General features: G+C 35.2%; 1 protein-coding gene across 1 annotated transcript in view; it reads left to right on the top strand.

Moving 5' to 3' along the window:
* Positions 1-9,253, top strand: part of LOC118747687 (protein bric-a-brac 2) — a gene marked incomplete at its 3' end in the record, with an annotated part of 138,856 nt that extends 129,603 nt beyond the window's left edge. The window contains 2 exon segments of the mRNA XM_036481757.1: positions 7,031-7,450; positions 8,695-9,253. Of these exon segments, the coding sequence (XP_036337650.1) occupies positions 7,031-7,450; positions 8,695-9,253 (979 nt within the window).
* Positions 9,254-14,904: the final 5,651 nt, after the last annotated feature.

Here is a 14,904-nt window from a genome sequence, read left to right as displayed (position 1 = left end):
CCACCCTAATGTACATAAATATGTTATATACATATACATATATTTATATAAACTTGGCTACATATTTTATCTTATACGCTTGTAAGTTATGCATATGCATACGTGTGTCGATAATAAATAATAGATGTTTTTTGTATGTAGAAGTTGATTGTTGAATGTTTTATGGCAGTTGGAAGCAAATCAGCAGCAAGTCAGTGTGGGTTGCTAAAGAAAAAGTAATCAATACATTTTATAGGGAATTGTATAAAAGCGGCAGAGTTAATTAAATAAATTACTATAAGAATAGCATAAACTTTAATCGAAGATCGATAGAGGAGGAAATGTGAATCCATGTGCTTTTTGTTAGACATGCCATTTGCGAGTAGGGTTGCCACCTAGCTAAAAAACGTAAATAGATTACTGTCTTCCAAAGTTCTTACCATGTGAGTGCTAAAGAGAAGCACTTCTATCCGGAAATTAATTCGTATAGGGTTACCAACTACAAATGTTATTATATTAATATAATTTATAAGTCGAATTATTTAAATAAAATAAAAATGTGCAATAGTACATATGTAATCCACCACAACCTAAATCCCCAAGTAGTTTCAATACAAGTTGCCACCCATACAAATTGGATATATTTAATGAAGTAAACAAAACCTTTCTTACGAGAAAGCTTTAAATAAAAAAAAATTCAAAAAAGGGCTGCCACCTCTCTAGAAAATATACGAATTAGAAATAATTAAAGAAGTAAACAAAACCTTTCTTACGAGAAAGCTTTAGCAAAACAAGTTTCTCAAAAAGGGTTGCCACCTATCGGAAAAAAACTTATCGAATAAAATAATATTTAAAAATCCACGCACATCTGGCCTTTCGAAATTTTGAAAGTTTATGCGCAAGTTTATGTGCAGGGTTGCCACTTAAGAAAATTTATGGCAGTTTTTTCTTAATTTATTTTTGAAAGTAACAAAAGAGCTATACTATACTATAAAATACTATATTAATATTGAACAACAAAAAATTATTTAGAGAACTTAATACAACTTTTGTTACGAGAAATTTTATCAATTTTTTTTTTCAAAAAGGTTTGCCACCTATAAAAAAGTGTATGGAATGCAAAAATATCTTAAAATCCACGCACATCAGAACTTTCGCAATTTTTAAAGGCAATCAAGTTTTTGTGCAGGGTTGCCACTTAAAGAAAATGCATAGCAGTTTTTTCCTAATATAATTTTCAAAGTAACTACATGGCCATACACAATTTATATTAAACTACAAAAAATTATTTAACTAAAAACTAAGTACAACTTTTGTTACGAGAAGTTTTAACTAAAATATTTTTATTAAAAAGGTTTGCCACCTTTCCAAAAAATATGTATTGGGTAAAAATATATTTTGAAATCCACGTGCATCAGACCTTTTAAATTTTAAAGGCAGACAAGTTTCTGATAAGGGAAAATTTGATAGAGAAAGTTTATAGAAGTTTTTTTTAAACATATTTTTGTAAGTAACTGTATGGCCACATAAAACAAATATTAAACTACATAAATATGTGTCTTTCGCAGCTTTAACTCAGAAAACTAGCCTCTTTTGACTAACAAAATTATGGTGAATTATTATGATGAAAATTTACCTTCGAAACTTTTCAAAAACAAAAAAGTTGAAACAAGAGCATGAAAATAATAGATCGGAAACCACAAAAAGGGGAGTGCAAAGATTGCCTAACATTCAAGTTAGTGTTTAAAAAAATTCTACGGAGTGGGTTCTTCAAGATAGTTTCATAAAATCTCTAATAAATTGTCCACAGTGCGCTGTGTAATGGACAAAAAAAAAGCCACAGTCTCTTTTTTTCATTCTCCTGTACCGCAAACTAACTCACGTGTTCTCTCAAGTTCTTGCATCTCTACGTAAATAATTTATGTAAAATTAGTACAACATAGAAACGTTTTTAGAAGGTCCTTCCGTTTTTTGCTTACCAAAATTGAGTACTTGGTCAACATAAAAACATATCTTCTAAATAACTGTAGTGATTTGTTTTTGCAACACAATTGCTTTTTATTTTAATTTGTCTTACACATCCAGAATTCCAAAGAAAAAGTTTAATTACATTTGCGTGTGTCGGCCACATTCGAAATTAATGAGTAAGCTGGTATTTAAGAACATGAGTTGTACACGGACAGACACACACTAGACACTCGGTCACTTTAGCAATGCAAAATCGCAGGCAAAACGCTTGAATCTTCCACATTTAGCAAGCGCCTTTATTTTCTGGGGAAAACGGAAGTTTTAACTACTATTAAAATTCACATCCGCTGCCACAAATCCCAGGCAAACTGTGCCGTCGCAAAAGATTGCATGCTACAAAGAACAGAACAGCAGCAGCAATGGCTTGGCGAAAAAAGTCACAAAAAAAAAACTGAAAACCAAAAATAAAAAGAAGCAAATAAGAAACAAATTTGCAAAAGCAACAGCTAAGCAAATTATATGTAGCCGCAGCTGGTGCTAGCGCCTAAAAGGCTGCATTTCCGTTACGCTAAATGCTAAGCGTTGTGAAAGCCACAGCTTAAGCGGCTAAAGCTACCGCAGGCAGGCAAACATACATACATTGCATAATGTAGAAATAAAATTAACAAGATAAATTGTTCTGCTTACTGCTCAATTGTTTGGGCGCTTTTCCGCGCGCACATTTTTGCTGCCGCGCCGCTATTTTGTTTGAAATTTATTAATAAACGTGCAACATTTGCATACAAGCTGTGCGGTGCAAGTGCAGTGAAAAAAATTTAATTCAGTAAAAACTAAAAAAAAAAACGTGAAATGCAATGCTAAAGTGTGGAAAAGGAAATGGCTTAGCGAGGAAGCAACTAATTCCGCTTTAAATAAATCGCTATTCTCGCAGGAGATAAGCAAAAGCGAAGCCAGCAGCAAAAAAATGAAAATATGGAAGATTTGTTTGTGAAGCAGCAGAAAAGCAGTTAAGCAGTCAGCTGTTGGCGGAACAAAAAAAAAAACAAAAACAAAATGCTGCAAGGCTATTGTTGCATGTTGCACACTATACCCTCTACGCCTCTCTATGTAGTTTGCTACTTTATTACATTGTTGACTGCTTTTTGTGGCGGCAACAAATTGATGTTCGTTTCGTGCCAGCGTTAAATATGCAATGAAATGTCTGCAAAGGAAAGTAATAAACTCCGCCGACCAGCGCGGCCACATGGCGCACGGCCTGCCGCCTTCGCCTGGCTGGCAATGACCAATTGAAGCGACTGCAGCTTTTTTTCTTCAATGCTTAGCCGGGAAGCTTTTGTAAGCCACAGCGCTGCATAGTCATAGTTGGTTGCCTGTTCAACGCCTATTGAGGCAAAAGCGCGAGCTGGTCATAACTGTTTTTGGTTCTTGTTTTTTTCGCTTGATATTTTTTTGTTTCGAGGCAGCTGCTGTGCGCGGCTGCTTTCGCCGAGTTCCTGAGCACATAAATATAGACAAGCGGAAAATTTTATGGAATTTTTTCTCATCGATATTTATGTTATAAACATGATCACGTGCTCGCTATACATATTTCAGAGGAAAAGACGAATTTTATTTTTCACTAAAAAGGATGAGGAGGAAAAACTCAGCTAATATGCTGACAAATGAGGTATAGCTGTAGCATAATTTGGTTTTTTTTTTTTTTTTTAGTTGACTTTGAAGCTGAGAAATTTGCGCTCAATATTTGACATTAAGTGGCAAGTTAGTGGTAGTTGCAACACGTCTCGTTTACAGCGTGTAAAACTGCTTACGTGCTTATAAATAATATACATTAACAGACACACACACATACTACACATGTCTACAAGAAAAGTGCCTTGAGAATTTACATATGTATGTGCATTAGGGTGGTCGAAAAATGCGTGTGAAAGGCGCTCAAAGTTTTCCATGTCTTCTCTGTTTTTCTTCAGAATATTCCGATATTAATACACAGTTGTTTAATTTACCACTTTTTAATACTATAGATTTTTTATGGGTGTCCTCATTGGATTTTTTGGGCCTTTTGGGGGGTTTATAAAAAATATCTAATATTAAAAAATTATCAAATGAATAATTGGGTATTGTTATTGGTAGTCTCCTAACGCAGAGTTTTCGGTTCGTAAAATATTATTTTTCAAGAATTTTATACCATTTCTACGAAAAATGTTTTTCCCATATATAGTGTATACCTGGAAAATTCTGAGCACTTTGAGCGACCTCAAAATATTTTTTTATTTCGAAAAAAAAGGTAAATTTTTTCGAAATAGAACAGTGTTAGGGGATGATAGCATTAAAAGTCCGACTTTACTTTTTTTTTTGACCACCCCAATGTGCATACAAATTGCTGTACGGCACTAAAATATCCTAGCTACATCCATGGCGGCTCACAAAGCGCTAACTGCTCGTATTCAAAAACATATCTAAGCTAGTAAACTAATATAACTCAGCCTGTATAGCTATGTACATATGTGTGTGTTTTCATTCTGGGTTGCACTGTGTAAAAAAAGCCATAAAGTATGTATATGAATAATTGAAATACATGTCGGAAGTATTTTTATGGCAAACGCGCGAATGAGTCTAAACAAGCTACATACATACATACATAAATATGTAGTACCAAATGAACTTTATGCTGGCAAAACTCAAAGGTAGCAAAAGGTCGAGAAACAGTTGAGATATGTAGAGCCCATATGATTCAAGAGTATTTATTATTACTTTTTACTTTGCAAATAGTATATACATATGTACATATATCCATTGCAAAAACAGGCCTGTTTTAGTGGGAAGGTAGGAATGAGTGTAAACTACATGCTGCAGTTCTTTATCATAGTCGCTCACTAGACAGTTTTATTGGTGAAGAAACCTGGCAATCGTTGCAAGCCGAGTCCTTTAAATTTTTGTGGTTTGAATTAACAATTCAATTTCTACAGGCAATAAAGCAACGCCAGGCTTAGTGAGAAAAACTACACAGATGTCCTGTGGCAGCTGTATTTATTACGTAAATACTTTTTTTTTGCATATTCCTTAAGTATGGATTAAGAAAGATTCCCATATGTCCACTGATTATTTTTTATTGCGAATTATCTGTACCATCAACGAAGGAGGCTGTCAATATGGGTCCCTATAAAATACAAAGTTATATGCTTTTGTTAATTTTGCAGCCACTTTCATTGAAATGAAAAACATTTTATGTAAGCAATAGTGGCTGCAGACTTCTGAGGTCTAGAAAGGTAGCTTTCTTATGCTGAATCGGATTGCTTTCCGGGCGAATTTTTGTCAAGATATAAGTACTTAGGAAAGCAGAGTTACATGGTAGATGAAACAAACTATCTAGAAGATTATATTACTAAACCGTTATAGTTTCTTCCAGTCGCGTTCAACTGCGTTTCCTTAACAGTATCTGAAAAATACTAAAAGTTTCAAAAAATATAGAAATAAAACTAGGAACCCGGAAATTCCTAAAAAAGGAAATACAAACACCAAGAACCACGTTAAATCCCGAGAGTATAAAGCCCAACTAAAATCACGAAAAAATCATAAAAAAACTAAATAAATACAACAAAAAATAAAACAAAATTTACACAAAATAAAAACCGAATAATCCTCGTAAATGAAGAAAAGTACCAAAAAATCTCAAAAGGGTAACTCTAAGAATCTCAAAAAATATTTTTAAAGTTCACAGGAAATGAAAAAGGGAAAAACTTAGAAAAGAAAACAAAGAAACGCAAAAAATTCATATCGTTCAAAATAATTTCTAAAAATTCCAGAAAAGTCTCTGAAGAAATCCAAAATATATACAAAAAATATTTTGAAAAATTAACGAAAACTCACCAAAAAAATCTTAAAAAGTTCTGAAAAAACTTTAAAAGTTCACAAAAAAGATAAAACACGGATAATCCCGAAAAGCACCGAAAAAGAGTCCATAAAAAGTCACAAAAAAAAAACAAAGAATCCAGAAAAGTCAAACTAAGAATCCCGAAAGATTAAACAGGAGTAATCCAGAAAAGTCTCTAAACAAACCAGAAAAGTTCTAAAAACTTTAAAAAAAATTGTGAAAATCCTGAAAAGTAAAAGCACAGCTAAGTAAAAAAACAACGGAAAGCAAACCAAAAAGAATTCCGACATATCACGAAATAAACTAGAAAATATCCAAAAATATTTCACCAAAAAGTCCCAGAAAAAAAACGAAAGTTTAGAAAAAATTCGAAATTCTTAAAAAAATTACATTAAACGAGCTTCATGAAATTGTTGAATATAATTGCCTGTTTTTTTGAAATTTTTCAGGGGCTTGGGTGTTTTTTAATGACATTTTTTTGAGTTTTTTTCAGATTTTTTTTAACTTGTTTGTTATTTTATAAGACCATAAATAAAAAAGGACATACCTTAAAAGCTTCGAATAATTAAAAAAAAAAATCGAAAGGTATCAAAATAAATCAAAAACTTACGAAACATCTCTTAATTATCGATGTCTAAAAATAAAAAAGATAAAAGAGGAAGAGATATCATACTGATTCGATCTAGCTTGAAATAATAAAAATAGTGTTTCTTAAGTCATGAGAGGGTTCCAAGGATATCTACGAAAACACATTGTTTGTTTGACTTCAACTTTTATTTCAAAGGTTGGCAGACTTCATTCCATTGATCTACGCAATGGCTTCGAAACTTTTGATTATTCATATATTTTACTTATTTTAGTACAAACAAACTGAATACATTTCTAATCAAACTTTTTTTTTATATTTCAGGCAAAAATGATTGAGAGCGGACATCCTTGGATGAGTGGTGCATCATCCTCTTCAGTAACCGGTTAGTTGAAAATAATGAAATTTTACTTTAAGTCAGTAGGTGCTTGGCTTTAAACACAAAATAATAATTTAAGAACCTCAAAAGTTCAGAAACTTTTACCGAATCAAAATTTTTATTTTTAATTAATCTTCTCACTTTTCGCATTTAGTTATTTCTTAATAACACCATACCCTACTTTTGTATTTCAAATTTACTATTTTCCCTTCTTCACTTCTTTTCGTTGTTCGTCTCAGCAGACAGCTACCAATATCAATTGCAGTCGATGTGGCAAAAATGTTGGAACACCAATCAGCAGAATCTTGTGCAACAATTGCGATTTCGTGAACGTGGCCCGCTAAAATCTTGGCGTCCGGAAGCAATGGCCGAAGCTATATTCAGCGTATTGAAAGAAGGTCTCTCACTCTCACAGGCTGCACGTAAATTCGATATACCCTACCCTACTTTCGTGCTGTATGCCAATCGTGTGCATAACATGTTAGGTCCCTCGCTGGATGGTGGCGCCGATCCGCGTCCGAAGGCGCGTGGACGTCCACAACGTATATTATTGGGCATGTGGCCGGAGGAACTGATACGTTCCGTTATAAAAGCCGTGGTATTTAGGGATTATCGTGAAATTAAAGAGGACCTGGGACACGTGTATGCCAATGGACAAATGCAAGGGGTAAGTTGGCGGAGGAGATTCTATCTGTGTACTTTGGCATTGAATATAAAGAGAGATGAAATGATTTTTGCAATATTATGTTGAAAGTATTCAAACATGGTTATAAAATATTGAGTGTTTGAGAAAGTTTCCTACTAGAAGATCAAGGGCAGTGTTGCATACTAATAAACAATCGATCTGTGTAAAATTTGATAAAAAAGAAGGCTAACTTGTTTTTAAAAAGGTGCAGCTTGCACTAATTTTTTGGCAGAGTCGCTGCATACAGTTTTCATAAAGCTTAGTTTTCCAAGTAGAAAAAAACAAAAAATTCCTAAAAATTTAGATAAAAAAATTAAGAAAATGTTTTTGAAAAAATTTTTTTTTGTAAAAAAAAGTTTAACAAGAAATACTTTTATAAAACCAAATTTCTTAAGGATTCCAGCAAAAAAACCTTAGGCAAAAAATATGTCTTAAAAATATTAAAAACCACATAATTACCAAAAAAGAACAAACTTTCACAATACATAATTTCTTGAAACGTAAACAAAAATATTTATAAAATATTCAATATATAGTAAATATTTTTTTTTAAACTTTAAAAAATTTGGTTTTATCAAAAAAAATCTTTTTCAAATATTTTTTATTGTCAAATCTATTTACTATTTCAAAAGAAGATGTTTCCTTCCTTTAGAAAATCGAATTTCAGAGTTAATCTACAAATCATAAAACAATTTGGAAATAATGTATTTTTAAGGGAGAAATATGAAAATAATTATTTCTGACAAAAAAAAAAAATCACAAAAAAAATATTTTTTTAAAGAAACTGATAATTTTTTTATGCATAAAGTTTTGAGCAAAAAATATTTTTCAAAAGCATGTGTGTGGAGAAAAAAACAATTTCCAGAAAAAAACTAACTTTCGTAAGCCCAATTTCTTGGAAATTTTCCAAATAACTTTGAAAATATTTTTCTATTTAAAAATATGGAATATGTATGTGTAAATATGTATAACCATATTTTTTAGAAATATTTTTTTTACAAAAATACATTTTATTTACATATGTTAAAAGAAAATGTTTCCTTTTAATTTTTAGAACAATACCTATAGTTTTGAGTGTGTAAAATTTCCTTATAACAATATCTGCTATTTTTCCTCCGCTATGTAGCCTCTATTGAAATATTATTCTCTAGTAGTATTTTTTTAACCTTCATTGCCTTCATTTCTACTACTCACACATTTCTTCCCACTTTTCGTCTACTCCACAGGCCTCTCCTTTCGGTGCCGCTGGCAATGCAGCCGTTGCTGCCGCTGCGGCCAACGGTTACCACAACGTCGCCGCCAAGCTAGCCGCACAGAATGCCGCGCTCGCGCCACCCGATTCGCCCAGTCCACTCACCACCATGACCGAAACACTGCGCCGCCAAATAATGTCACAACAACAACAATCGCCCATTTCGCAAACGATGAATATGTACAAATCGCCAGCATACTTGCAACGTTCCGAGATCGAAGATCAGGTATCGGCAGCGACAGCCAAGCAGCATGCAGAAGCGCGACGCGCATCCGATAGCATGCCCGATTTGAGCGCGCTTGGTGGGCTGATGGGTATACCCGGCTTGAATGTGATGCCCGCGCAGGCGGCCGCCTCGCGAGTCAGCCAAATGCATCAGAGTGGCGCCAACTACGCACGCGAACGGGAACGTGAGCGCGAGCGGGAGCGGGAATTAAAAGAAGCAATGCAAGCGCGTCAGTATGGCAATCAATCGCGTGGCTCCATCGGTGCTGGAAGTGGTGCTGCTGGCGGCGGTGGTAGTGGTGGTGGTGGTGGTAGCGGCGGTGGTAGTAGCGTTCAAAAGCTGCCAGTCACTGCAGTTGCGGCTGCTGCTGCCGCTGCTGCGGCTGATCCGGCCGCCGCCTATGCGCACTACAAGAGCAAGGAACACGCCACCAACTATGCATTCAATAAACGCTTTGCTGAGACGCTGCCGCCAGGTATTGACTTTGAGGCGATCGCCAATGGTTTGCTACAGAAATCGGTGAATAAAAGTCCACGCTTCGAAGACTTCTTTCCCAGTGAATTCTTTGGCAATGCTGAAGGCGCTGCCAGTGCTGGAGCGGCATATCCACCAACGCGCGAATCACCGCTAATGAAGATCAAGTTGGAGCATCAAGCGAGTGCTGAGGTGCCACATGAAGATTAAAGGAAATAAGGTGAGAGTGGCGGAGCAAAGGGGAATGGAATGGGGGGAAGAAATGCTTTCTTTGTGTAGGAAAGGGTAAGGCAATAATTTAGTCGTTCGTAGACTTACACATGCACGTAAATACATATACACTTACACATACATACATAAATTCGTTTATAGGGAATCAAGGTTGAAAGGAGGGAGAAAGAATTCTTTAAGAATACAAATTTTTGACTGCTATTTAACCCCAACGTTTGTAGGTTAGTTGATAAGCTTTAGGTATAGGTATCCAAATACAAATACACACACACAGTTGCAGGCACACATACATACATAGGTGTATGGCATAAATATGCCTATGCTATACACAATACTTAGTATACTTAAGGTCTTAAGTAAATATTAAAAAAAAAAAATAGGATTCGTCGTGGATGCTGCAGCTAGAAGCGGTAGCATTTGAAGCGCTGATAAGTATGTATGTTACAAAAAATTTATAAGGTTTTGTTTTACAGATAGTTTTCCATTAAATCAATAAAAAAATTAAAATGCAAAAAAAAATAAAAATAAAAAAATAAATAGGTACGTGGTTAAGTAAAAAGAAATCCAACTAAGCAGAAAAGTATTTACCTTTTTTATTTGAACTTCTACATCGACATACATAGATGTGTGCATATATCCTTACTTGTATAAGATCTCGTTGTATTACACATACAATTACACACATAAATACGTGCATACATATGTACGTAAATAAAATGCGTATGTGTAAATTAATTTATTTGCTGCACAGTGTTTTGCATTATACACACACAGGCACAATATTAATGCTAACACACACATACAACAATTTTCATAAAAAATATAGCTCTTATGTAATTAAAAATAAATATTTATGAAACAAAGTTTTCGGAATGAATAGACTTGAGCATTTTTAAATGTACGAATAGATGTCTAAGTATCTGTGTATTTACATAATATTTATAAAATAATTAAGTATAGTGAACATATATGTATGTATGTTGTCAAAAAGTAAAAAAAAATATATTCAATGGAAAAAAAATAATTATATTCAACTTAAGAAAATTATAAAAAAATTTATAAACATTTTGTTTCAGTCTCAAAAATATTATTTTTTATATTCCATTTATCTTGCTTCTTTCTAAAAAATATTTCACAAAATTAAGCCCCTATAACCCGCTTAGTTCAGTATATCATGGCTTCCGTGAAAGAAAGAGTTATTATTTAATTGTAAATAATGTACAAATTAAGTTAAAAGTTGTAAAAAAAACTTTAGTTTTAAGGCTTAATACAAACAATAAAAAAGCTTAAGAAAATAAGTGCATAGCTTTTAAGAAACCATGCGTGCACGTCATTTACATACACACATATTTACATAGGTACATACATACATATAAATTTGAATATGTTTGTTACTTCGTCAGCCAGTTGTGCAATTGTGTACTCATAAATCTATGAAAAAATTTACGATACATAAAAAATTCTTACACATGCATACTTGAAAGTAATATTTGATCAGAACTGTTGTGTGCTTTTTGACTTTTACGTTTACTACATATAAGTGAGTACATATACATACATATACATATACATACATCTTTATATATAGATTACAATAATATAATGATAATTACAATTAAAATGCTGGATAAAGTCAGCAAACGTGCATACATACATTCATAAAACATACATATAAAATGATGATGAATAAATATTTTTAGTTAATCGTGAATGCAAATAAAAAATTATTTGTTATTATTTCAAATGGAAAAATGTGGTGAGTACACTAAACGACCTTGTAACAATGATCAAATGAACAAAGTGTGGCTGGAAGCCAGTGAGTGCACAATGGGAGATTTTGCTGATAGTCCTTTTATTTTTTGGTGCTATAACCGCCTGAGCGAATTTGGCCGAGCCTAAAAGAGCATGCCAGTGGTTTCTCTTCTTTACCAACTGACGCCAATTGGAAAGGCCAAGTGAAGCCAAGCCCTTCTCCATCTGGGCTTTCCAACGCAATGGGGCCTCTCTCTTCGGCTGCTACCACCAGTGCACAGTTGTTCAAAACTGGCACTTAGTGTTCACAATTCACTGGAACCTTAATTTCTCACTAAATTTGATTAATTATTTTTGTTAAATTAAAGCTAATAAAATTTAAAAATATTAAATTTTTTAATACAAAGTGGGAAAAATGAGCAATTTTGAAGAAAACCGAATCTCCTGTTCCAGTTAATAAACGTTACATAACGAAAACTAATTGAAAACAATTGTTGGGCTCACCTAAAACGAAATATAGTTTCCCAAAACGATTTCGAAAGATCATAAAAATACGAGAAAGATCAAAAAAAAATGTGAGTTTCTGGAAAAGTGTTGGGTATTCAGTTTCAAAGCGGCCAAGAGGTCACGTTGATGTTTAATAATTTTTTTCGCTATCATTTCGAGTACATCTGCATGCTAAATGGAAAATAAAAGCGTTTGTTATATTATTAAAAATCAACGCGATCTCTTAGCCACTTGCAACTTGCACTTTATTATACTATATACATTTTTTTTAACAAAAAAAATAAATTTTTGGTGAAAACTTTTTTGAACACAAAATGCCAATTTTGAACCACCGTGCAGCGGGTTTCGAGTTGAATGGAGCGTCGCTGTCTATTCGAACGACATGGCTAAGCCAGCGTAGCCGCAGGATTTTTATTCGCTGTACTATGTCTTTGGAAACCTCATACAGCTCCTCGTTCCATCGCACAGTGGTTCAAAAATTGACATTTTGTTTTCACTCAATTTGAGAAGTTGTTTTTAATTTAAAGCTAATATAATTTGCATTAGACCATTTGAGTCCGATTTTTGAATTTTTGTTTATGTGTAATAAGTTGTTTATTGCAAATTGCAGATTTCCGATTCTCCTGTTCTAGTTAATAAATGTTACATAAAAAGCGTTGATTTTTAATAGAACTAGAGCTTCTGGTTGCGTTCATTGTTGCAAGGACACAGATCTAAACTTGATACACTTGAATAGGGAATCGCCATGCGACTGATGTAGTATACAGTCCTAGTCTTGTTAACGCTGTAAAGAAAATTGGAAAGTTTTAAAGTTTCAGTGCTGACATGGAGAACTCCGGTCGAGCTAAAGGTAAAACGAGGGCGGAAATTGTTCCAACAGTGTCAAAGAACCCTTAGTAAGAGCTGGCGTTTGAGACCGGCTATGATATTCTGGGTATACATATTTAGTTTTAGCCAGGCAAATCCTCACGTAATCTGCCGTAGTATAGTGGCGTAGAACCATGGTCAAAACTACGGTTCCTGTGTTCAACATTGCGAGCGCCATGAGTCCGACTCATGTCAGGACCGGCCCTAAGCTGTTTAAATGCAGTACAGAACGACACCCGAATACCACCAGATTCTCCCCGCCAAGAGGAGCACGATAGTATGCTATGTAACCCGAACAGGCATCTGAATGCGACAGAGCCCTCGACAAGGCACGTCAGAAGGCACCTATACGAACTAACGGATGGGGTAAATAGGTTCACAAAACAACCACTGCACCCGACAGCGTGCCGAAAGGCCATAAACGACATTCACATGGAGTCGGTCTCAACTTACACCAACTTGCGACATATGAATGCAGTTTCATGTAGACAACGACCCGACGTGGACGAGACTGAACTTCTTCTGCCTCGGAAAACTCCTACCACCCTAGCACCACTCCGCTCTGGATACTGCAGCAGGTTTAACTTCTACCTGACATGCGGAGAATCACCCCTTTAATCCACAGACCTCTCCACATGCCCACTAAACCCCACTCAATTAATGCCCCTCTCCCTCTGGTCCGACCCAGGCGTAGTGGCATACTTCTTGGGCCACCACCCCTCAAGCACTGAACGACGTTCTACTGGATCTCAACAAAGATGGCGTGAAGGTAGTAGCACATGCAGATGATGAAGTGGTGGCGGTATCAAGTCTCGTCCCTTCAACGATTAGCAAAATCCTAGAGGAGGCTTTACTCGGGCTAAATACCTGGGCCACAAAACCAGCTTGTACAGATGCTACAGGAGCAATTAAGTCGTGTCCATCTGATTAGGTTAATGTCCGTCTTCAGCAATCAGGCTCCAAGAGTCAGGCTGCAGGAGTGCACTGTGGCACGTTGAACTAAACAAGCTTATCGAATCAGGGAAACAATCAGATAATATACCTCCTACGACTGATTTCAGGTGAAGTTTGCTTCTAGACGGGATTGGAGTAGGGGCAGGATATTCGAAGAGAATTTTACTGAAGTCTATACTGATGGCTTCCAAATGTCTCCCTCTCGTTTGCGGAAGTATTGATAATCGAAAGGTTCTGTAAAGCATTAGAGACGAACTGCGCACGAAGAGTACGAAGAGCATATATTTTCTCAGATAGACAAGCGGCACTTCCGGCACTTGCCTCACCGGTAACAAAGTTTAAAACAGGCCGTCAGAGTTAATAGGCATCTCTCACATCGGGGTTGCCGGCCATAGGTATGATTGCTCAGAAAACAGTTTTCTCGCTCTCTGTTGACAAAATCGGCTCCCTTATCAAGGCTCTTTGTGTGGATGCGTGTATGTGTGCAACCCTTTGTGATGGAGTGTGAAAACTCGAATGTCACTAGTGAGTAAACCTTTAATTAATTGAATCTAAGCCCACAGGAACATACACGGAAATGAGAGGGCTGATGGAGTTGGCTAAGGCCGGAGCATTTTTTGATGAAGCTGAAGCATATACAATAAACTATCAACTCGGACTCATCAAAAGGGAACTCGCATTTGCAACTCGCACGTATGGCTGCGGTGACCAGATTTCTGTGGACAAAAGTCGGGACATTGTTGAAGCATCGAATCCAAACAAACAGTTTTGATTTTAGAATAAAAATACATAACATATTTTAATACAGTTTTATCTGAAAAAAACAGAGAAATAAACTCGAAAAATGATCGCAAAAACTTATATAAATTTGAGTGAATTAGTATTATTTTTTATAATTTCACTAAATTGAAATCAGTATCGTTTGATTAAAAGAAAACAACAAACCAGGGAGTACCAGTATGACAGAATAAAACTAAAGATAGAAAATAAGGATGCTGGCTGCATTTCCGCATGGTTGGGCGGCGTCACTCAGCCGCTCATTGCATGGCCTCGGCGTCAATCGGTGCAAATATGAAAAATCGGGTCACCTAAACGTCCCGACTTTCAGAAAATATTCAGCGGGACAACTTTGTCAAAATTGGTACCTTTCCGCCAAAATCGGTACGAATTGTC

Source organism: Rhagoletis pomonella, unplaced genomic scaffold (assembly GCF_013731165.1).
Source record: "Rhagoletis pomonella isolate Grant_MI unplaced genomic scaffold, Rhpom_1.0 Rhpom_scaffold_00012, whole genome shotgun sequence".
In the NCBI taxonomy this organism is placed as follows: domain Eukaryota; kingdom Metazoa; phylum Arthropoda; class Insecta; order Diptera; family Tephritidae; genus Rhagoletis; species Rhagoletis pomonella.
Note: the sequence above shows the minus strand (reverse complement) of the source record. Positions and strands in the feature narration are given on the sequence as shown.